General features: G+C 44.8%; 1 protein-coding gene across 3 annotated transcripts in view; it reads right to left on the reverse strand.

The window, feature by feature from the left end:
* Positions 1-2,250: 2,250 nt before the first annotated feature.
* The window catches only part of LOC119172007 (carnitine O-palmitoyltransferase 1, liver isoform), a 149,116-nt gene continuing 126,927 nt past the window's right edge, over positions 2,251-24,439 (reverse strand). For all 3 annotated transcript variants that reach the window (XM_037422961.2, XM_037422962.2, XM_075892815.1), the window contains 4 exons: positions 22,192-22,352; positions 21,555-21,711; positions 9,159-9,275; positions 2,251-5,627 (listed from right to left, as the gene is read on the reverse strand). In XM_037422961.2, coding sequence (XP_037278858.2) covers positions 5,439-5,627; positions 9,159-9,275; positions 21,555-21,711; positions 22,192-22,352 — 624 coding nt within the window. In that variant the 3' untranslated portion in view covers positions 2,251-5,438. The remainder of the gene's footprint in view (positions 5,628-9,158; positions 9,276-21,554; positions 21,712-22,191; positions 22,353-24,439) is intronic.

The following is a 24,439-nucleotide window of genomic DNA, read 5'->3' on the forward strand; positions in this document are numbered from 1 at the left end:
GGTACCCTCGGGTGCACACTGCAGCTCATGAGCTCGTGGCCCACGTCCGAGTCTGGCGCATCACTCGGCACCGCTCGGCGATCCTAGATTCAGCCAGCAACTTCCCTGGCACCTGGATCCTCGGCCACCCTGGACCTCGCCCGGTTCCATGCTCTTCTGTGCGCACTCCCGCGTCTCGCCCGGCAAAACGTCTCGCTCGTCCCTTGCCGATGTGCGACGCTCTGGTGACACCGGCGCTTGATGGCATGGGTGCGGCCACGGAGCAGTCAACCCGCATCGGAGACGCGATGCTTCATGCGGGGCATGGCCTGCCCGTCCAGCGAAGAGCGTGCGCAGAGACGCGATGCTCGACGCAACTGTGACCATTAGCCAGGCCACGTTCATCGCTGTGTCGAACGGCTGACAGTCGAGACGCCTCGCCGAGATCCGCGATGCCTTCGGCAAGGAAGAGAACAGCAGGCCAGGCCGCGCCTCGAGATGCAGTACTCGTGCCGGCAATGCCGCCCCAGCTGGTGGTTGGACGGCAGCAGCGTGGGCGGCCCCGTTCCCTGGCCGGAACCTGGCTCGCCTGCGTCCGACACTTCGGCCCGCTGTCTCCCGTCTGCCCCTGCTTCGGCTCGTCCCCAGCCACAAAGCCCACTGCCACGTGATGGTCGCCCGTGGCCCAATCGTGGCACGCCACCTCTATGGGCCACCACAGGTCATCAGCTGATTCGCTGACACTCACGCGCACATTACACGCGCCTTGCCCCGCACTTCCGTCGTTGTCGTTTTCTTCACTCATCACAGCTAGTAAGAGCCAAGAATGCCATTGTCTTCATAAAAAATTTTTACACGCCGCTATGTAGCTTCGCGTAGCTACGCAGTCACGCGCCTCCCTCCTCCGTAGAAAGAAGGCGCGGTGTCGCGGCGGCACTCTGCAGTCATGTGCTTCAACACGTAAATGTGGTCAGGCCTTTACAACAACGAGTGCGCTAGATGCTTCACAGGGAAAGGCAACATGGGTAACGAAGCAACATCAGCGCACACCACGATACGCAATCACTTTACCCCAATACGATTCCTTCGCGAGCTAGAGTTGCTATTGTTTAATGAGTGCGGTGCCGAAACATGGCTACACACTGGGGAAAAAATGCAGCTATAGTTTAGATGACGCTCCCGATTTGTCAGCTATCAGCGAATAGCAGCAATCTGTTGCTTAACGACATACAGCTGGCGCTCTGCCCAACGAAGCAAACAGGGCATATAAAAAGAGGGCATTTGAGAAAGTGGCAACTACTTCGCATTCCGCTTGTAAATTTCCTTGCTGAGCCCAGCTCTTGCGTCCGCGTAGTCGTGCACTGTGTTAAAATATGTTCAAGTGCTATCACCAACTGGTCCAGCTTTTAGTCCTTTTGCACGACTACAAAATTTGGTTGAACCGTTAACAGCAGTTTTAACTGTCCGTAGAATGCTTTTTTTCATAGAAGTCTGAGGAAATTGCCCTGCCCGACCCAGCATGAGTGCGGGCCGCAGCGGAACCTCCCACTTGAGGGGAATCGGCCCCTCAAGACCACAAGAAGTTCTCTGACCCAAGTCCGCCGGGCGGTTCACAACCCCTTCAAGAACTTATACCGTTTCCTCAGCCCAAATTGTCCCAAAGCAAGCACCCCTCAGTCCCCTCGGCACCTACTCAGACCCTGACCTCCTCAGTCCCCTTTATTCATGCCCAGACGATCAAGAGAGAAAAGAATAGGAAGGTGGTATGGAGGAGGGGGTTAGTGCCTGTACAATAGGGTTGAGAGCTGGGCTAGTTGGTGACTGGTCATTTTACCATAAAGTAAAATGATCAGTGATCTTACTGTAAAGCGAGAGCATCGTGTCATTCTTGTCCATTTTAAAAAGTGTGTTCTTTAACCTTCTGGTAAAATGGTAGTGGCCATATTTGGACCTTCACTTTCTGCTATAATAATCAGCCCACTACCAGCCTTAACTGATTTAATGTTTCCCATCGGTATTTCTTTAAATCCCAGTTTTAGGAGCGCTTTCTCTTTCTTCTTCCAAAAAACAACATAATTGGCATTTGCAAATCCTCAGTTCCAATTTACTGTACCTCATTAGGGCTACTTCGTTACCACTCCACCAAAGTACCAAGAAAAACAATATAATTCACTGCAGCTCACCGTGGCTGCCGTTCCATAACATTCTACCGTAGATTTTACTGCAAGACACTGCACTGCAGAGCGTATGATGATAGACAACCAACAAGAAGCAAATGTAGCACCAGTTTTAATGCTTTTATCCATAGCATTCCAGACATACATGGAGCATCTCCACAGCACATTATAATGTTCAAAATTCAAAAAGTTCTTAATTGCAATCCTACCTGAGCAATACTGACCCATGATTCCCAGACAACCATCACTGATTATGCCTACACATAGTAGCTTACCGCACGTTTCAAGTGGATTGCATCACTAACTCTCACATCCAGGTAAACATGTCTTTGCACATGCCCGCAGAAGTTAAAAGTGCCCTTTGGCAGTGCATAATGAAAATGGTTATAATGATACATGTAAAAAGCATTTTTTTAGTGCTTAACTGTTTCTAAAATGATTCATCAGTAACCTGTGGACTGAAATAGTTTAGCCTTACGCCCCCAGAAGTGCACAGTGAGGTACGAGACGCATGGCTATAGTGCACCATCTGGTGATCTTTTTTATTTCCCAAGAAATCTGAGTATATACAAACACTTCTGCATTCTGCTCCAATTAGTACACAACTACAGCGATAGAGAATTGAGTCTGCAACCTTGCTTAGCAGCACAATGCCCCACTGCCACCAAGTCACGAGAGCACGCTCGGTTAGCAGATGAACATTGCAATCACTAGCAGACCAATGAAAGAATAGCCAACACTTCACAAGGAAAAAACAACTACACCTGACACAAATCGTTTTAGCTTGCCATGATTTTATTACAGTCATCACTATGCAAACACTGTTAGCTTAAAGCACGTGCCATCAGTGAGTAGGCCGTCACATAATGTATATACACAAAAAAGGCTCGAGACACACAATACGGATTATACACGTACGGAAGTTACTGTCCTTTCAACCATTTACACTACACTTCACACAATTAAAAAATAGAGAGAGAGAAAGGACACAACAATCAAGCCATGGCTTTGGATTGGTATTCTGTCATGCTTGCCTAAAACACACGCAGACCTCTACAGAAATGTGAGCAAGAATATTGAGAACCTACACTCGCCGAGTCAACAAGCAACACATTTGTATAAACACACAAATGTAAACATGCACTGCATCACTCGTACAAACATTTCAACAAACAACAGTCATTGCATCTAAAATCACAATATAAAAATGGCTGGTAAAGCTGCACCCCCTCCAGCCAGGAAGAATGCAGTAACAACTCCCAAAGTAGAAAGTTGCCGCTAAGGGTGTAAAAAAATATACTTCAAGATATAAAACTTTTGTGCGAGTCAAAAAGAATACGAGTGGTACTTAGCCAAAAGCCAGCAGCAATTAAATGGCCAAAAATTCTATGTTTGCATTGAACTGCTACGTGTGCCTCCCCATAGCACAGCACCTACCCACTGCCTTTGGTTTTACTCCTAAAATTAAAACACTTACAACACATTTTACTTCATAATAGACAAATGTACTGTAGACTATAAAGCCACCTTAGATAGTAATTAATACTACAACAGCAACTTCAGTCACAATGCACCCGTGAACCGCATCACAAGTACAGTCCATCACAAGTTAAGAAATGTGGGGTGTAGCCAACGTCAAGCATGTACAGTGTAGTCAACTCGTAAAGAAAATTTGAGATAGTGGGGCATGAGCCTATCGTTCATTGGTACTGAAATTCAGTGAAAGCTAGCAACAGCAGACATTTCGCTATAAGTGGCACTGAATGCTCTGTACTCACCTAACAGTGCATCTACTCTGTTTCTGTAAGTAGCCACAGCTGGGACCTTTTCACAGTGCAAGCTGTGCACTCTAGTGTTCCCTCAAACCGTCTCGCACAGTGTAGAGGCACAGTCTTTTTGCAGAAAAGTAAAACTTTAAAAGCAGCAAGTGTGCAAAAAGCTCGTGTCTAAGCTAAAATGCATTGTACATGGCTGCCGGCAGAAAGTCAGCAGAGCCCAGAGACTACTTGCAAGTCAAAACTTCACTAAAGCAAGTACTTTCCCAGCAAATGAATTGTCTTGCTACTTTGTTCTCTTGAACAAAGCTGTTGCTCACAGTATACAGCTTTTCTTTTGTTTTTTGTCAAGTGCAAGAAAAGAAAACATGGCTACAAAAAAAGGAACTTACAGAACTGCTGTACCCTTTAATTAAAAGGTGACTGAAACCCTATATACAAAATAATTTTAATTGCTTGTTACCCTAATAACTTTGACGTAGCCTAAGCAAAAAATCGAGCAAAACATAAAATCTTCCAGAACATGCATACCTTGTTCATCATAAGTTTCCCATTCTTTCACCAAGGCATTCTGAGCTTGCTATTTCATCCTCCACTTAGATAACCAAGCATTTAATTTAAGAATATTAATTAAAAGCAGCCTTCAATAAGCAAAGCTATGCAGTAAGCACGATAGTGTGATGCTTATGAATTTACCGCAAGTGAAATGCGCTAAAGAAAAGTGTAGCATCGATAATTTCAAATCGACATGATACTTTGGGAGTAAACAATGAACAGGTCAACTATGATTACCTTGATTCATGCACTTCGATTGTGCGAACACAAAAATTGCCTAAGACTGATGTACCTTGTTAAATTTGGCTTTTCACTGTATGCTCTACACTCTTCGACCATTGTTAGTATACTATATGGCCTTAAATGTATAGGACAACTATGCAGCCTGCTCATAAGAATGGCAGAAAATGCCAAGGACAACATTACAATAGCTATTGTTGGAAAGAGTACCGAGGCATTGCGTGGGACAAAATGCCATTCAAGAGTGTCACCGAATCACCACGGAAAGTCATCTCCTTGCTCTATAGAGCTTTTTGACACCTCACTAGGAGTGGGTTACAGTGATCATACATAATGTACAGAAATCAACCAGGCATTTGCACTTTGATGGCAGTTACAAGAGCACATCCTGAGTAAATCTTTAAAATCAATTCCACTCCCACCATCACCATTAAAAAAAAAAAAAGATTGATCGACATTCGTAATCTGCTGGTACAAGGGGAGCAGCATACACTACAACATTTTTATCATTATGCCATTCATTAAAACATGTTAGAAGCTTAAAACTTCTAACTTTGCAAGAAAGTCCAGCACAAGGATGAAGACAAGAGGGCTCTCTTGCAAAAAGCCCCAATGAACCACCTTCGACAACATTTAACGGCGTCATGACCGACGAGAGGGGCTCTGTTTGGTTGCGATGAGGTTCTTGTTCGTGTAGTACCTACCCTCTGCTTTAAAGCCCAAACAGAGCCTTCATTTCGTCCATGCTTTCTTCTAGTGTCTTCACAAACCTCTCAGAATTTGTGCTAGCACAGGATTTCTTTGACGAAACATGAAAGAAGATCTTGGAGTTGTTCGGAAAGATGTAGGACACTCCATAGCCGTCGTCGGACACTGGTCCGAAACCACCTCCTGGAGAAATCTGCAGAGTAGGTGATGAACAAATTCCAGATTCCCCAATTGACGGACTGGTTGATTTATTGATCGATGGGACGACATGCACTGAAGCAGTTACAATTATAGGCACTGAAGTGAAACACACAGAATTACCTTTGGCCGGCTGGTGTTCCAGACAATGTACGTGATAGGCATAGAGCTTCTCACAAACATACCTAGAGGGAAGTGCGACGCCACCGTCTATGCGAATTTCTTAAAGGGGCCCTGTGACACTTTTGGGACAACCTTATTTAGCACCGAAATGCGTGTAGCGATGATTACTCAGACGAATGCAACAAGAATGATGAAAATTGGTGCACGGAAAGTGAAGTTATGAGTCCTCAAAGTTCATAACTCGAGCAGACGACGAGTAACGTTCTCTCTCAAATTTCACTCACGTGCTGACGTCAAAACGTCACCTCATGGTGGCTTTCACACAATACCTTGCTACCACTCTTTCTGACGGCATCTTTAGCATAGTTACTACGAACCATGTGCGTCGGATAGCAGACGCTCCCACGGTCACGCTGTGTAAGATACACAAATACTCTTTGGGCGGGGTCACTTCTCGGTTTACAAGCAAGAAGCGTTCTAGAGCAACGCCGGCGCCCACTACCTGTTGCATTTATGGCCCGCTAAAAATGTGGCATGCGTTTGCCGCCCTACCATAGCCTCGTTCGCAGGCTAAGTGTTCTGTTCATTGTTCTGAAAATACATCATTTCAAACAGGAATGATTTCTTTCTGAGAAAGCATAAAAAAGGTTTTTACTGTTTTTAGCATTCATTCGTACAGCCTAGCTACCACCATATGAATATTGCACGCTATTTCTCACATCAAACCAATCAAAAACAAACGGTGTTTGTCGTCATGTCACGTGACACGATGTCACTTCCCATAACAAAAATAGCCGATGTGTGTCTCTGTAGTCTGAAGTCACGGTAGTTTGTACTATGAATTTAAATTATAACAGCGCCGATTTCACCGTTGCCATGTGCGCAACAAGATCGGCGCATTCCACAGCACCAGCAGAACCGATAAAAAATATGTGCTCGAATAGTGTCGCAGGGCCCCTTTAAGGAGCCTCATTGAAGCGCTGGGAATGACCGTATATGTGTCTGCGAGGCTTTTGTTGGCTGGTGTTGAGCGAGGCTTCGGCTCAAAAGCGAATACGACTGTGTAAATAAAGCTTCCCTAAAACAAATTGTTTATAAGCAGATCTCATTCACGCGTATTATACTCTAAAATAAAAGTCCGCTCACCTTGACGGCACAATCAAATGGGGAAAGAAAGAAACAGACGACATAAAAGTGTGCGAGTGAACGCTCACTTAGTTGTCTGCCTGCCGAGTTTAGTGGCCGTTGGTTACTTCTTTTGCTTCGTAAAATTGTACATCGACGCAGAAAGTTTCAGTGTTAAGTAAAACAGGTTTCTGTTCAATGACAAAAATAAATAGCTTATTACGTGCTCTTTTACTAAGAAATCAATCATTATAACGTCAGGCGAGACGCGTCTTCGACGTATGCAAATCTGAGTCAAGTTCGAAGCTCACATATCTCGTTATTCCCTTGCAGATTTCCCTTTAGGCGAGTTTGTGAGAAACTCTAAGATAATAGGTTCACGGGCATTTTGTTTTCTTTTTCCCTTATCAAAATGCAGAAACGAGAATGGCACTCTGAAGTGTCACTACAAGCTTTGGTTTTTGCACACAACGCTTATGCTAGCACTTGAACTACGCTATAAGCAGTATACCACAAGGAAGCAGTTTAAGGCAGAGATCACAGCTTTTTAGAATGGAATGCATGTTTCAATGCCAATACTCAGTCTAGACCTACAGAATTCTGTAGAATAACCAATAACGGGGCGTTAAATTTGAAGGAGATATTGTGAGTACAATCAAACCTCGTTAGTATGCACCTGCTTTAAGCGCACTAACAGTTAAAACGTAGTTGCAACAAATCCCCAACCAAGTCTCACAAAAACTAATGCATTTGCAGACCGCTTAAGCCGTAGTGTTCGGCTTATGCCTACTGGTTAGTGTGTACTAACTGGGTACTGCGATAACATTTCAACCCACAAAACCTTACTGCGCCGCTGCACTTGATGATGCCACAATGTGTTGTGAACAGTTTTCTATCATGTTGATAAGTGCGGAGATCAGCGATTTTGACTTCCGCATGATTGCGCCGATGACATTGCGAGTAATCATCGGGAAAAAATGAAGGCAACGTGGCGACCCTGCACAAATGCACCGGTATGACTTATCGCCAACGAAAAGCCTTATCACATTAAGCATCCCTCGTTATCTGTTCGGGCACATGTGTGGCATAACATCACTTTAGGCCTTGTAACTGAACACGCTGGGCCGCCAATCGCTGCCACTTCATTGTGCGGGACTGTGTTCAAGCGCGCACTGCTTTCCAGAAACACAAGCAGGTCACGGGCACCGAGAAATCTTGCTGCATTATGCCAACACGCCCACCGTACAGAAAGCGTAGCGCTGTTGGGACCATTCTGCACCCTTTTATTGAGAAACTGCCCAAACGCCTCTGTCCACTGCCAGGACTTCTAGAGCATCACGGAGAGCGCATTACTTGTGGAAAGCTCGTCGTTGCCGCGTAAACCCAGCAGGCTACTAGCCGCATTTGTGCGTGACCTGTAGCAGAGTGGGCGTACTCTACAGCAAGCAGATTGGCAGTCACAGTGTGTGCACAGTAAGCGAAGCCCTGCACGGAACTAGCCATGCAGCAAACGACTTGGCTCTCTGCGACCGTACTGCGTTTTAAAAGAGACACGCGTTAGTTTTCGCTTAGAAGCAGACACCAAAACAACTGTATCAGGGACAGTCCGGTCCATTGTACCCGTTCTGTCGCTGTAACATGCTGCGTATCCCGGACCCCGCAGCAGTTTCGAAGTGCTCCTTGGCGTCACCACCACATGCTATCGGGTGGTCGTGCGAGAGTCAGAATATTTTCTGCACTTTGGCAAAAAGAAAGAAATGGCTTTGCGGAGGCCACTTTAGGTAGTATTTCTTGTGGCACTGAATTTATTTTATTGTTGGCCGTGATGGTGCATGTCAGGAGATGCAAATTTGTAGCTGGTGGTTAATACGTAGTACGTTTAATGTGTAGTTACCCCACCGTCCCAGGCAGGTATGTATATACAGGGTTTCACTGCATCTGAAATTTTTATGCTCTGGTAAGATTACACCATCATTGAGCATGAAATACGAGCTTTTTGAATTGCAGATACCAAAAAATGGGAAAGAGTTACAAGTTAGTACTTCATCTTGTGCATCAGAAAGGTCACAGCATTACATTGTTTCAGAAGCACCAATGCACAGGGTTAAAGCCGTCTTATTATACACAAGTGCGATACATGCCATATTCATACGCTTTACCAGAACAAACGGGACATGCGATGTTTTGGGGGGCTACTAATGTGTGCTGCTATAGGCCCGAAAAGAAATATACTCTCATCCTGTGCAACCAACCCCTTCAATGAGCAGTAAAGACTTGCCTTGTTCCTGAACACTTCCAGGTCTGCATCAGGAGAGTAATCCAGCTGTGTGTGAGGGGTCTGGCTTGTGGACAATGTCCAGGGACGCATAAGCACGTTGGTCAGAAATTCACTTTCCTGCATGAAAAGTACACAAGACAACATGTTCAGCCCCGGATCAAACGATCAAACAGCAGACCTAGGTGAACTTGCGACTAAAGAATACATCAGAAACATATTCATACTTTTAAACTCTCTTTCATTACTGCGAGAACAATGGTCTTTTTCATATGTTTCAGAAAGAACATTTTTGCCAGTTTGAAAAGTAATCCAGCATGCATTGTGTACAAAATTATGCGTAATGAAATGCTCTTTCCAAAAAGTACTATAAGTTGTAGAACAACAAAAATATTTTGGAACGTATAAAAATTTGAAATTTCTTGCCAGCTTACAAGCAGAGCAATAAAAAACACTATATACTCTAAAAAGAGGAAATTCAAAATATTCATTTTGGAAATAAATGAAGGAATCTTACGAAACTATTATATACTCTAGTCTACACACTGTTAATGTTTCTGTTGTTAGTACGCCTTTACCAGTGAGCCGAAGACACTTTTATTGGGGGAAACGCAGAGGTAAAGCTGACCAGCTGTCAAGCGGAGCGAGCGCGAACAGCAGCAACACTCTTCCTTCTCTTCTTTCACTGGTGCTCCTGCCTGTGCCATATATCAATGCTACAAATCACACCGCCCCAGAAAAGGAGCCATCCTGGCGACCTATGGACCGGGTAGGATAGGTGGGTCGTAGTGCTGTTTCAATCAATCAACATGAACAGTCTCGCGACCACGACGGCGTCGATTTGTCGATAGTTGAACCGGCCCAACAATATAGTTAACCGGTGAGGACTGACATAGGACTCGGTAGGGGCCTTCGTACTGCGGCAGTAGCTTGGTGGAAAGACCAGGAGCAGATAAGGGAACGCGAAGCCATACCAACGTGCCAGGTGAATATGACTAGGGGGGCCGGTTTTCATCGTGATGATCCTTCTGGTACACTTGATCTTGTGCGGTTAAGAAACGTGCGAGTTGCCTGCAATCTTCCGTATAGGTGGCGACTTCGGATAGTGTTGTGGATTCTGAAGCGTCAGGATGGTACAGGAGAATCGTGTCCATGAATGAAAAAGGTTCGCGCTCGTAGAGGGGAAAGAACGGAGAGAATCCTGTCGTAGACTGAGTGGCACTATTGTAAGCGTAAGTAACAAAGGGGAGTATGTGGTTCCAGTTCGTGTGGTCAACGGATACGTACATAGACAGCATGTCGCCCAGTGTGCGGTTAAACTGTTCGGTCATTCCATTCGTTTGCGGTTGGTACGCGCTGATTGTCCGATGCACAACGTTGCATTCACGAAGAAGGGCTTGTACAGCTTCGGAAAGAAATGTACGTTCGCGGTCGCTGAGTAGCTCACGAGGCGCGCCATGGCAAAGAACAAGATTGTGAAGGATAAACAAGCCAACTTCACGTGATGTGGCCTCTGGCAGCGCAGCAGTTTCAGCATAGCATGTCAAGTGATCGATAGCAACAACCACCCAGCGGTTTCCGTCAGGAGTGTAGGAAAGGGGACCATACAAGTCAATTCCAATGCGATCAAAAGGTCGAGATGGACAAGGCAACGGCTGCAGTTGTCCATTGACTATGTTCGGTGGGCTTTTTCAGCGTTGACATTTAGAACACGAACGTACGTACTGTTGGACAAATCGGTACATTCCGCGCCAATAGTACCGTAATAGTAATTATCACACCAGCGTGGCCGCATTGAGGATCTGCGTGAAAGGAGTCGCAAATAGCAGCACGTAGGTGGCGAGGAATCACAAGCAACCACTTGCGGCCGTCGGAAAGGTAGTTCGGACAATACAGGAGTTCATCGCGGATGGCGAAATGTCTAGCTGTACATCGTAGTGAACGAGTGGCGGTACCTTGGGGTGGCTGAGACAGTACCTCTATCATAGAGACTATCCAAGCGTTTTGGCGCTGCTCGGAGTGCATGTCAGTGAACGAAGGTGCCGCGGCATCGAGACTGGAAACAGACGCACTTTCATGTTCATGGGGCAGTGGAGAGCGGGGAAAAGCATTGGCATCTGAATGTCATGGCCCGACCTGTAGATGACACGAATATCATAGTCTTAGAGACGCAATGCCCAACGAGCCAGACGGCCATACGGGTCTTTTAGTGACGATAACCAGCAGAGGGCGTGGTGATCAGTCAGGACGTCAAATGGACGGCCATAGACGTAGGGTCGAAATTTCGTGATTGCCCAAACGATGGCCAGACATTCCTTTTCTGTGACCGAATAATTCTCTTCAGCCCTAGAAAGAGTGCGACTGGCATAAGAAACCACGTACTTGTCGAAGCCAGACTTGCGTTGAGCAAGGATAGCGCCAAGACCGACTCCACTAGCGTCAATGTAGATTTCGGTAGGAGCATCTGGGTCAAGGTGACAGAGAATCAGTGGAGATGTCAGCAAATGATGTAGTTTTGCAAATGCGTCATCGCAAGCGGAAGACCACGCCGAAATTCATTCACTGTCAGAGTGTAGCCATGTTAAAGGGGCTATTATGGATGCAAAATTATGGAGGAATCGACGAGAGTATGAACATAGCCGATAAGGCTGCAGAGTTCCTTTAGTGTCGATGGCTTAGGAAACTGGTTGACGGCACGAAGTTTTGCAGTGTCAGGTAGAACACCATCCTTGCTGACAACATGCCCTAAGATGGATCGCTTCCGGGCGGCAAAATGGCACTTTTTCAAATTTAGTTGGAGCTCAGCCTGTGTGAGGCATTCCAGGACACTTGCAAGGCGAAGAAGATGGGTATCAAAGTCTTTTGAAAAAACGATGACGTCGTCCAGATAGCAAAGACACGTCTGCCATTTGAGGCCTCAAAGTATGTTGTCCATCAGACGCTCGAAGGTGGCAGGGGCATTGCAAAAACCGAACGGCATCGCGTTAAACTCGTACAAGCCGCCCGGAGTTACAAACACAGTCTTGGCGCGGTCAGATTCATCCATGGGTACTTGCCAGTATCCCGACCGAAGATCCAGTGAGGAAAAGAACTCTGCTCCCTGCAAACAGTCGAGAGCGTCGTCAATTCTGGGGAGCGGATAAACATCTTTGCGCGTGATCTTGTTAAGGCGCCTGTAATCAGCACAGAATCAGATGCTCCTGTCCTTCTTTTTGACCAGTACCACTGGGGAGGCCCACGGACAGTTGGACGGCTGTATGACGCCACGATTGAGCATATCAGACACTTGATCGCCAATAACTTGGCATTCAGAGTGAGAGACCCAATATGGATGCTGACGCATTGGTGCGTGGGCGCCGGTGTCTATACGATGAACAATTGCAGATGTTCGGCCCAAATTGGTTTGTTTGAAGTCAAAAGACGCCCAAAAGCGGTCGTGAAGTGTCAAGAGCTGGGTTCGTTGGACATCAGGAAGGTCCGAATCAATCTATGGAAGGAAGGCGTCCAAGGAAGATGTGGTGGACGTGGGAGCGGGAGTAACACTGGCGATCTAAAGACTTGTTGCACGATCGAGCTGTTGACAGGTGCAAACACAATCAATGTCCTCAAAACGGCCGATGCATTCGCCACTGAATAATCTGGCTGGCACTGAAAGGAGATTCGTGGCGTAAATGGTTGGGGAAGTGCTTTCGACCATCAGAAGAGCAAAAGGTAGAAGAACGTTTTTTCGAGAAGTGAAGTCTTCAGACGGCGGGAACATGACGTTCGAAAAAGCAGCATGGTTGCAGGAGATCGGCACAATAACCGAAGACATGGGTGGGATATCAGTTTCTGCGGCGACAACACGAGAAATGAAAGGCTTGTTGGAATCGTCATCGGCGAGTGATGATAATTCCATTTCGGTCCGGGCACAATCAACAACGGCATGAGTGGAAAGGAAGTCCCAGCCTAATATCACGTCATGCGGGCAGTATGGAAAAACGATGAATTCGACCACGTACAGAACGTCCCGGATGAATAGCCGAGCCGTGCACGTCATTGAAGGGTTTACTTGATGCGCGGTTGCCGTACGCAGAGAGAAGCTAGAGAGCGGAATCCTAACTTTCTTTAACTTTCATTCAAGTTCATTCAAGTTTATTCAACAACGATGTCAGTTTACAGAAAAGTGTGTACAGGATTGGTAATACACACAAGGAGCCCCAAAGTTGGAAACTGTCAGGGGGGCTCCCATACATGATGTTAACGGGAGAAGAAACAAAATATACAACATTCAGTTGTTACGGTATCTTCAGTAAGAAAAAAAAAAGCACAGTGCGAAAAAACGAAAGTAGAAAATACATATATGTTTAGCAAGGCAAAAAAGAAAACTCTGAAGAACAAACAAGCGCAAGTTATAATACAAAACGTAAGGACAATATAACATGTAGCAATTGTTATCACTACATTAAAAAGCAGTTGCTAAGATGAAGACAACTGTTGCAAAAAATATTTCTTTACTTGGTTTTGAATGCATGCTCTGTGGTTGATGATTTTATTACGTAAGGAAGGGAATTCCACAGCTTGATTCCCGTAAATGTGGTAGTGAACTTGCCGTAGTTTGTGCGAACTTTAGGCAGAAGGCGGTTATCAAGCTCAGAAAACCTAGTAATATTATTATTTACAAGGCCTTCCAAGACAATGCCATCTATATGCACATTACCGCGAAAAAGCCTATACATCACAACTGATAACTTCAGCTGAAAGAGGTGATAAAGAGGATGTATATTTAAATTCTGATAAAGTGGCGTTGCATTGGTTAAGAAATGGCTGAAAGTCATGAGTCGAAGTGCTTGATTCTGTAGGCGTTGTAGTTGGTTGAGGTGGGTCAAATATGTGTTACCCCAGGCTGATATGCAATAAGATAAATGGCTGTGAATATGTGCGTGATAAAGGGAGTGGATTATGTGTGGCTGAAAATATGAACGAGTTTTGATTATGGCGCGTATTCCAAAGGTTATCTTGCGAAGGAGTGATTGCGCATGAAGATTGAATTTCATATGCCGGTCAAGAACTACACCGAGAAACGTTGTACTGTCAGACATGGGAATTAAATTATCGTCCAGACGCACAGATATAGATTTTGAAAGTACAGTCGGGAAGGAATGAAAAACTATAAAAACGGTTTTTGATGGATTAATTCTTAACATGTTCATTCGACACCAGGAACTTATATTATGTAGATCCACGTTAATGTTTCGTTGTAGCTCATCGACATTGTTAGCATAAGTAAAAATGGTCGTGTCATCTGCATATAAGATACAATCTGTAGCGGTCAAAACATTAGGTAGATCATTAATAAATAGCAAAAAGAGCAGCGGGCCAAGGATCGAGCCCTGAGGAACACCTTGATTTACTTTCTTAGCTGCTGAAACTTTACCGTCAATCTGAACAACTTGAGTGCGATTGCAGAGATAACTAGATATAAATTGAAGTGCAGGGCCAGTTATGCCATACGATTCAAGTTTATGTATAAGAATTTTGTGATTAATTGTGTCAAAAGCTTTCGTTAAATCTATGAATACGCCGCCAACTACGAAGCCTTGGTCGATTGCCCCTTTTATTTTATCGGTGACACATTGCAACACATTGCTTCACTCAATACAGACACAGCAGCTCCAGTATCGATTAATGCTTGAACGACAACACCTTAAATAAAAACAGTTATTTCGTTAGTGGGTAGAGGACAAGGCCTTGTAGAGTTCGACGGTGGCGCAGTTCTTGCCTCCGGAACTGCGATGGTCAGTTTTCCGTTCGGGCAGGTGGTACACGCCGAAGCATCGGCGAAGGCGAACGTCGGCGTGGGGAGGGCGATCGGTGTTGGTTGAAGGCGCGGCGGCTCGGTGGAGGGATATTCGAAATAGCATCGAGAGGCAGCGCCTATGGTGGCTCTTTGTGCACGTAGCCATACGTTTCATCGATGGTATGTGGATGAGGGACGCGCCAGCGACAGAACTGCTCAACATGGCCAGGCAGATGACAGTAGTAGCAGATGGGTCTGTTATCCGGTGTGCACCAAGGATTGTTGGGAAGCATTGAAGGATGGCGGGAAAGGGGAACATGCGAGCCTGATGGTACGCGTGTTGCGTAAAAGCCGTTCGTTTGGTGGGCAGAGTCGACGACGTTTGATGGCACATGTGCCGGCCTTCGCGCGACCTCAGCGTAAGTTAGGGGAGCGGACACAGGCGGTGGCTGGTACGTGGACGAGAGTGCCTCGCAGACTTGCTCTTCGATGGTTTGGCGCAGCCACGAGGTCAGCCCGTGAGTATTGCTGGGAAGGAAGGGCGCAAGAGACAACTAGGCGAGCTGCTCCCTCTCGGATGACCTGTTGGATTTGTGGCGTCAATACCGTCTGTTCCGGTGAAACTGCACCAATGGTTAATAGTGACGTGGTCGTCATGTCGAAAGTAGGGCGCCGCGTTGAAATGCGCTGTGTTCACAACTCATCGTAGTTTTGGCAATGCTGAATAACTTCCGCAACTGTTCGCAGGTCTTTCGCCACTAGCATGTGGAAGGCATCATCTTCGATGCCCTTCATAATATGTTTGACCTTTGTTGTTTCGGACATGTCAGGATTGTAGCGACGGCAGAGGCCCACAACGTCCTCAATGTAGGACGTGAAACCCTATCCAGACAGTTAGGCGCGATCAAGCAAGCGCTGTTCTGCGCGGAGCTTGTGCACTGTTGGTCGGCCAAACACGTCCGCGAAGGTGATGTTGAAAGTGGCCCAGTCGGTAAGCTCAGCTTCATGGTTTTTGAACCAGAGCTCCGCTACTCCTCTCAGGTAAAAGTGGACGCGGCCAAGTTTGTCCTTTTCGTCCCACCTATTATTGACGCTTACTTTCTCGTACGAAGAGAGCCAGTCCTCGACGTCCTGCTCATCGGTGCCGCTGAAGATGACTGGGTCTCGCTCTCTCGGGACACCGGGACACCAGGCGAAGGTAGAGTTCGGTTGCGAAGTTCCAGGATGGAAAATGGACCCAGCACTCTCCATCACTTGTTAGTACGCCTTTAGCAGTGAGCCGAAGACACTTTTATTGGGGGAAACACAGAGGTAAAGCCGACCAGCTGTCAAGCGGAGCAAGCGCGAGCAGCAACAACACTCTTCCTTCTTTTCTTTCACTGGTGCTCCTGCCTGTGCCATATATCAATGCCATATATCATTCACAATGAACTATATTATACTGACGCTATACAATACACTATACAATACACTATACAATACACTATACTATACTATTCACAATGACAAAAAATCAACTGAGGTACTGCTTCATTGCTCGAGTCATGTGATGAAGCATTTCCGGATTTTTCGCGAGACACAGGAGCACTTATGCTTCTATCACACAATTTTTACATCTTTTTTTACAAGAGTCTGTTGGTACTCCAATATATAGATGAATGCTCATGATGTTAAAGAAGTATTGACACAAGTTTTACAAATTTTCCGGTTCCTGCTCGAAATAAAAATACTGTATCAGAAAAACACGAAACGAGTATTGTGGCACCTGGAAATACATAGTGCATCATTATTATTGCTGCATTAAAAACACTATCGGTTTGATATCGTGAAGGCATCATCACAGTGACGTGTCATAATAATGTGACGTCATGGGGAGACCAACTTGCAACATACTAGAACAAAATCTGTTATCTGCTCATGTAAAGAAAATTGCGTCAATTATCATCCAGTGATGCTCACAGTAATTCTGCAATTTAGACACCATGCAGGAGCAGCGCTCGCAATCTTGCGGGAACTGTATCAACTCACCAGGATAATGCCCGTTGCAGTACGGCTGATTTACAGATGCTCAACAATGAAAACTTCAAACTCAAAGTAAAATACTTTATACGTGTTGTCCGACTCCGGTGTGTGGAAAGCGGTGACACCGCGTACCAAGATAGCGAGAAATGTCCCTTTCATTGTGTCTCAAAATTGTGTCAGTATTCTTTTAATAATGCCTGGAATAAGAGCGCATCATGTAGAAAGGACGTTAGTCAAGGTAGTAAGTCAGCCGCGTAGTTAGCACGGTAACGACAAGCACCTTAGTTTGTCCTTGTCTACATACGTGCTCATATTTCAAGCAATCTTGAATCACCAACTCACCCAATCATCCATTTTAACAATGCCTTTTTAAATCTGATGTCTAATTAAATCCACCAGTTTGTCTGGCATTAATTATTTCCATGAGCCACATAGGTTAGAATTTCAAAATATGCATCCAAGCATATTTTTACCGTATTCACTCACATAATAGGCGCACTTTTTTTTTTCAGAAAATCTGGCTCCAAGTTCGGGGTGTGCCTATTACATGGGTAAAATTTACGAAATTTTTACTTCAGACAACAGCACAGGCCACTGATAACGTATACGTCGCAGAAGTCGTGAATATCTGCGCTACAGCCGAAACAACCTTCTTCATAAGCTACACTAGCGCAAAATGTGTTGAGCATGCAGTCTCGCGTGTCCGAGAATAGAGGCAGGCGATGCCTTCATGTTGCCAATGAAACGAACGCAAAAAAAAGAAAAAAAATGAAAAGACAGCGCCATCGCGGAAATTTGCCAATTACACTTCAGGGCGCAAATTATTTGTGTGCTAAACAGTACCGATCGTTCGATTTCACAAACTCGCACCCCATATCCAAAACATTGCAATCTAATCCCAAAACACCATTTGATTGTTACAAGCACCTCCCAAGCCCCCTTTTCTTCAAATAGTGCCACCAAAAAGAGCTACATTGATACCATACAAAACTGCAATATGATCGCCCTTGACCGCCACTAAAAATCACGAACAGTGATTAGGCCTAGCCTATGGTTCAGCATGTTGTCGTAGGAAGTTTGTACAAGACAAACTGAAGAGATGGCGTCGAGAAGATCGCACTCAGGCACTGATCCAAGAGCAGCGTGCTTGATACAATGTTTAGGTTCACAGCCAGAAAATCAACGTTCCCAAAAATCCGTCGAGCATGCGCAAGCCCACAAGGTGGCAGCAAAAGCGAAAGCTCACGTTGAAGAGCTGAAAAGCTTTTAAATTCGAGGACGAGATAGCCAACGCGATAACGACAACATCTTTTTTTACAGGAGACTCAATGCACACTTCATGAGGACGTAATCGCGCATTCCATATGGAGCGCACGCAACTGTGCAGATTCCGTATCTACCCATAGCATAACCACAGAACGGACACAACGTACAATAACACCCAGGCTCACACCATATGCTAACATGTCGCAACACGCTGGTCACTTTGGCTTGGTTTGGACTGTATTGGGGTTCCATGCATTGATAGCATACATAATGCTTAAGAAATAGCGCCACGCTGTTTTGCACTATCATCATCAATGCTTCAAAAGGGCAGACGACATTATGGCTGCAATTTTTGAGGGTGCGACAATTACTCGCAAAAAAAAAAATTACGTAATTTTGTTGGGCAAAGGGGAGGCGCGACGATTCCGCAAGTAAATAAGGTGAGTGATAGATCGTTATATCATGAATCGTTATAAGTGGTTCCGACTGCATCTGCGAAAATGTACAATCTAAATTCACTAAGACATTGCACAGTTTCACTTACTAGTGACTTTTATTTTGTACGTATACTCCTTTACATTACCATGTAACTGGATACCAGATAGAATCTGCAGTACGTAAACCTTTACGTAACGTAAAACACTCGCTGGATAGGCTTTATGTTTGCGGCCCCATAACGAAAATCCACCTTCATTCGTAGGAACTCCAGAATCCGCATTGCGGACACTCGAGCCTTTGAGTTAAAATAAGCCGAAGTGCGAGTGCCAACAGCAATTACATTGTTTCAGCTGGATTACCAAGGCTAGAATGGCCTAGAACATTTACGCTGTAAACGTGTGAGCCCCTGACAGGCGGGACAGGTGGCGCCATCTAGCGGGGCTTTAACTCTTTCGTTACCGCACTAAAATGGTTATTTTTCATGTGTCTCTGGAAGATTGTTTTTGCCAATTCGAAAGGTACTCCAGCACGCATTGCAGCATACCAAATTTTGCGCAACAAAATGCTCTTTCCAAAAAAACACATGTTTTAAAGCAACTAAGATGTTTTGGAATGAATAAAAATAATAAAAGTATGTAATTTTTCGTTGCCAGCTGGTAAGCAGTGCAAGAAAAAACACTATATGTGCCAAAATATTCAGAACACAAAAAATTCAGAATAAACATTTTAAAGAAAAATGACCCAGGAAGAGTATAAAGAAACAAATGTACAAAACATTTCTATTCATATGGAAGAAAAAAATCAGAACCGAGGTGCTGCTTTGTAGCTTGAGCCATGCGGCTAAGCATTGCCTGGTTTTTCATGAGACACAAGTGAACTCGTAACATTTCTCAGTCAATTCTTGTTTTTTGGGCATAAGAGCTTCCAGGTGTTCCAGTATAAATGGATGCCCGTGATGTGAATCATTCCTCTACAAATAACATGTGTAATGAACTTCGCTATATCATCTAGCGTCACCTTTTTCCATAAACCACCTTGCTTCGCTGAGCTTGGCATTCCTATATATGCATCCGACTATATGTTTTAGCACTCTGCACATCATATTACAAAAAGAACAATATCGTGCGCAGTTCTGAAATGATTCACTCTGCTACGTTGTCAGGGCTAAAATGTGCTTTGGGAACCTTCTTGTCTTTAAGAGAAGCTCTGCAGCCGGCACCAACACACCGCGCCCCAGCGAAGTGTGGACCTCGCACGTAACCAGAGTAGCTATAAGATTGTGCACAAAGGCAACTACACACTTGCAGCAAAAGAGACAACTTGAGCCTGTAAGCAAAACAAACTCATCAACGTCTGTGGAAGTCTCAGGCTGACGCAAAACATCGTCTCCATAAGATATGAAGCTGAGGTGCTCTCATCCTCGAACTCTAATCTCGTCCTCACTCACTTCAGGTGGGGTTGCAAGACAGTTTTGACTGGCACATGTGCTTTGCAGCGCTCTTACGCGCATGTGACAACTACGCCATAGAAGGGACTAGTGTCACTATATGCGACCCTGTGTCTGACATACAAGCAAAACCAAAGCTGCTGGAAACTGGCTGAGAAGGCCGTCTCGACACTTTAAACATACATCGGACCACCGGAAATATTTGTTCTAGAACAAGTTTTCCCCGACTCCTAGCAACATGATGATATGTGGGGTTTAACGTCCCAAAACCACTATATGATTATGAGAGACGCCGTAGTGGAGGGCTCCGGAAATTTAGACCACCTGGGGTTCTTTAACGTGCACCCAAATCTGAGCACACAAGCCTACAACATTTCCGCCTCCATCGGAAATGCAGCCGCCGCAGCCCGGATTCGAACCCGCGCCCTGCGGGGACTCCTAGCAACAGCTGTCTATTGAATAGCTGGTATAAATTTCCAGCAATTATTATTGCTAAATTTGCAAAGCTGACAATTTCATTCGATATTTGACTAGCAAAGGTTCCTTTCATTACAGAACTTTGATGTTACTGCAGTATAATCACAAGGGGGCACGCACTTTTGCCAAGTTCGCCAGCCTAGTACACTTTTCCAACAATACAATCACACTGGTTCATGCAAAGGTCTGTCAAAAATCACTATGTTGCCCAAACGCGCAAATTTAAATTGATTCTGAAAGTTGAGTGGCTGTACTAACTACTAAAAAAGTGCTCAGTGCACGAGAAACAAATTTAACGTGCCGAAATCGATGATCCAAAGCGTCGTGGTAATGAAAGAGTTAATGAAACAGGTAATTACACAATTGCTATTGCAGAAACCTTGTGCATTGTATGTCTAGTGTAAAAACCACATTGTGGCGTTATTACAAATGAGTTACATTGCAATGATTTTCACCTCGAAAATATTATGTAAGCCAACATGTTCATGACGGTGCTTGCACGAAGTGTCACAAGATGTTGACACCATCGTTGCACTCACCTCGTATTTTTCATCCTTTTGAGCATACGAGGATACTGTACACGATAAAAAAGAAGTCTCGCTATTTCGCTGCAGCAGTGATTCCATTTTATGTAAATTAAACACAGCTTAAATGCAGTTAGCATCACTATTTATGGTTTGCGAAAATGTAAAGGAATATGCGTTTATGTATGTATGTAAACGCTTACGTATGAGGGGCTAAAACATTGAAAAACATACGTTCCGGTAAAACGGTAAATGCAAACTGATATTCGGTAACACGGTAATGTAAAAAAGTATACGTACAAGCTAAAAGCCCTTATTAACTATATTGTGAACATAGGCTTTGGGAAATGGTATGAAACAGGTATGTATCAGCTCTACTATTAATACCACAAGCCACTGAAACAAACTAAAGAAGACAGCTGTCCTGATAGTGCCGCAATACTCACATATTTCAGACCCTTGCAGGTAACATAGAGAGCAAAGAGGTGCCTGTCGACACCCTTGCCGCTCATGGCGTCCCGGTAGAGCGTTTGATGTTTGGCACACGCACGTTTAAGGAGACGAATTTTCTCCTCGGTACTCACACTGTTCTCCACCATTGCCCTAGAAAAGACGGATTAAGAGAAAATTTTAATAATATCGGGGGTTTCACATGCCAAACCCATACACTGACATTACATAACAGCGCAGTAAACCACACGATTAATTTCAGGTGCAACAGCAAAGCTTACAGAGTATACAAAGTACCCACTCACAGCAATACTGCCAGTGCTAACGCCCCAATGATAGCTGTAATCAGACAACAACTGCTTGAAAGTCAACATCTGTCCATCGTGTGTGCACATGTGTGCTCAGTTCGGCACCCAAGCATGAGGCAATGAAAAATATTGACTATTTGAATTAGGCTGTTTTTAGAGACAAAAGTCGTGCCATAAATGCTAAGCTACTATGGTAGCTACGTGGAATCAAACAGAACTCCTGGAGAGTGGACTATTTGGTTAGTCGGCTAGTCCATGTCTAAACTTTCTTTTTGGTGCCTATGTTTGCTTTGCGCCGTTTACACTACATTCAAGCACGACTCACCTGACAAATTCCGTGGCCTCGATTGTGCACGATCGCACAGTCTCAGTTCGACCATTGAGATAAAGCCGCGTCATGCTTGCTTCGTATGTCTGGACAAACTTCTTGTTCTCCTTGTAGTACGCAAGCTGCAGGGCCATCTGGACGAATGCATCTGGAGACACCTAAAGCATGCATGGAGGAAAAAATAAAATGCGCTCAAACAACTAATCTTTACAGAAACCACTAGGCACTGTTTTTAAAGCTCAGTGTATCGCTCTCAACATAAAAGAGTCTTTGTACTGCTGTGGTTGATGTGGTTTTTAGGGCACCCAATAAATTGGGAAAGATATGTGCTTTGGTGTCAAATCAGCTAGACAAGAAGGACAAGCCAGATGTAAATAAATGTGCCGTAAACCATAGAAATAAGTATGTGCCTTGTGCTGTGGGGGTGGTGTACCGCATTCTTTTATCTTGTGGCCTTCATTATGTGGGACCGACGGGCCGCTGTATCAACAAAAGATTGCGGGAGCACTATCTCTCTTTGCATAACGGCACGCCTTCCCATTTGGCTTCGCATTGTGCCACGTGTGGGTGCACACCTCTTCTGTCTAACACTGTTATTATTTTTAAGCACCACGATCAATTCACCCGTGAGGTGTCTGAAGCCTATCATATTAACAAGTCACGTGATGCTTGCGTAAGCCAGACCTCGGTTACATTGCACAAAAAAGAGTTCACTTTTATTGATGAGCGTATCACTTAATCTCGTTGTACCTCACTTGTCATGCGCAGCTATTACTTTTTAAATTCTTGTTGCTCGGATTAAACTTTCAGTTGTGAGTGCAGCGCTGTGTGTGGTTCTCTTTTTTGTCTCCGTCTTTTTGTGCGCCGCTTTTCTTTTAATATGTAGGCCACTTCGCACAGTGAAATCTCGGTAGAACGGACCTCACATAGTTGAACTTTTCAGATTAACGAACTTTTGAAAAATCCTGCGCGAACTTCCAATAGTTTCGGTATACAAGTATTTCACTACTACGTATTTCAGAATAACGAGCACTAATTTAGTTCCGTGTTATATTAACAACACCTCAGTACAACGAACTCATGTTCTGAAATCCGTAGCGACGACCGGAGCGGTACGCAAGCAGACGACACAGCGAATGGACGCCTTGCTTCTCGGAACACGCACGACGGTGCGAAGGGGAAAAAAACGAAAGGACAACTTTCTGTTCTTTCTTTTTGTTGAAACGCCGATGCTGCAGGTTTACAAGCGCCGAGGCAAGGGGCGGGGGCAACATGGGAGGGCAAAGTCGGCGGCAGAGTGGGAGTTGCGGAGTAGGAAGCACGGGCGCGGAAAACCTGAGACAGCGAGGAAGGAGAAAAGGAAATGCAAGGAATTTTCTTTTTTAGCTATTTCTTTTCTTCGCAAGAGGTGATGACAGCCATACGCTTTGGGTTTTTCTTATCTTTGTCCCTTCATGTGCTCCAGGAGGCCTTGTTAGTCGTGTTCATCTCTTTTCGATGATTACTTATCGCGTCCACAAAGCAAGTCGGCGTTCGTGCTGCGGTGCTACTACAATGAGTTCATCTCTGCTTGTGACCGAAAAGCAGAAGCAGTTTTTGCTAAGCGAGAAAGTGGATCGCACCACAGGAATGTGGATGAGCTGGAGGCCTTCGCGCTGCTAAGTTTGTGCTGCACGCGTCAGAAAAAAAATCACACAGACTTCTTCAAGTAAACGTGCATTTTTTAGTGTTCACTTGTGCAATTGTTTTTTCTCGTGGAAAACAAGTTCAAAGACCCACTGTTTTAAAGGTGTGTCGTTTTGGTCAGTGGGAAATAAGTATTTATGGTTAACTTTTGGGCTTTTACTATAAAGATATTTCAAAATAACGAACAAATTGCCACGGCCCCCTGAAGTTCGTTATACCGAGATTTCACTGTAGTCATGGAGCAAGTTCAAGTTGAGGCAGGCATGGGAATTTAATCCTTATGAAACTGCCGAACAAAATAAAAATTGTTTTCGTTCTCCAGCTTTAATGCATACTTTTAAGTATCTTGCAAATTCTCCATATGCCACAGAAACGAGGACCTTGCAACAAAAAACATACTTCAGAACTATGTAACGTGTTGTTGGTCACCCACCCCTTCGGTGCATACACACCGAATAAGCAATATTATTGAAGGGAGAACTTGCGTCAACCTGGCGAGAAAAAACAAAGAAGTAAGAGCTGCTGCATGTGCTTCACACTCTCTGCCATCAGCTACAAA

Source organism: Rhipicephalus microplus, chromosome 4 (genome assembly GCF_043290135.1).
Source record: "Rhipicephalus microplus isolate Deutch F79 chromosome 4, USDA_Rmic, whole genome shotgun sequence".
Lineage (NCBI taxonomy): Eukaryota > Metazoa > Arthropoda > Arachnida > Ixodida > Ixodidae > Rhipicephalus > Rhipicephalus microplus.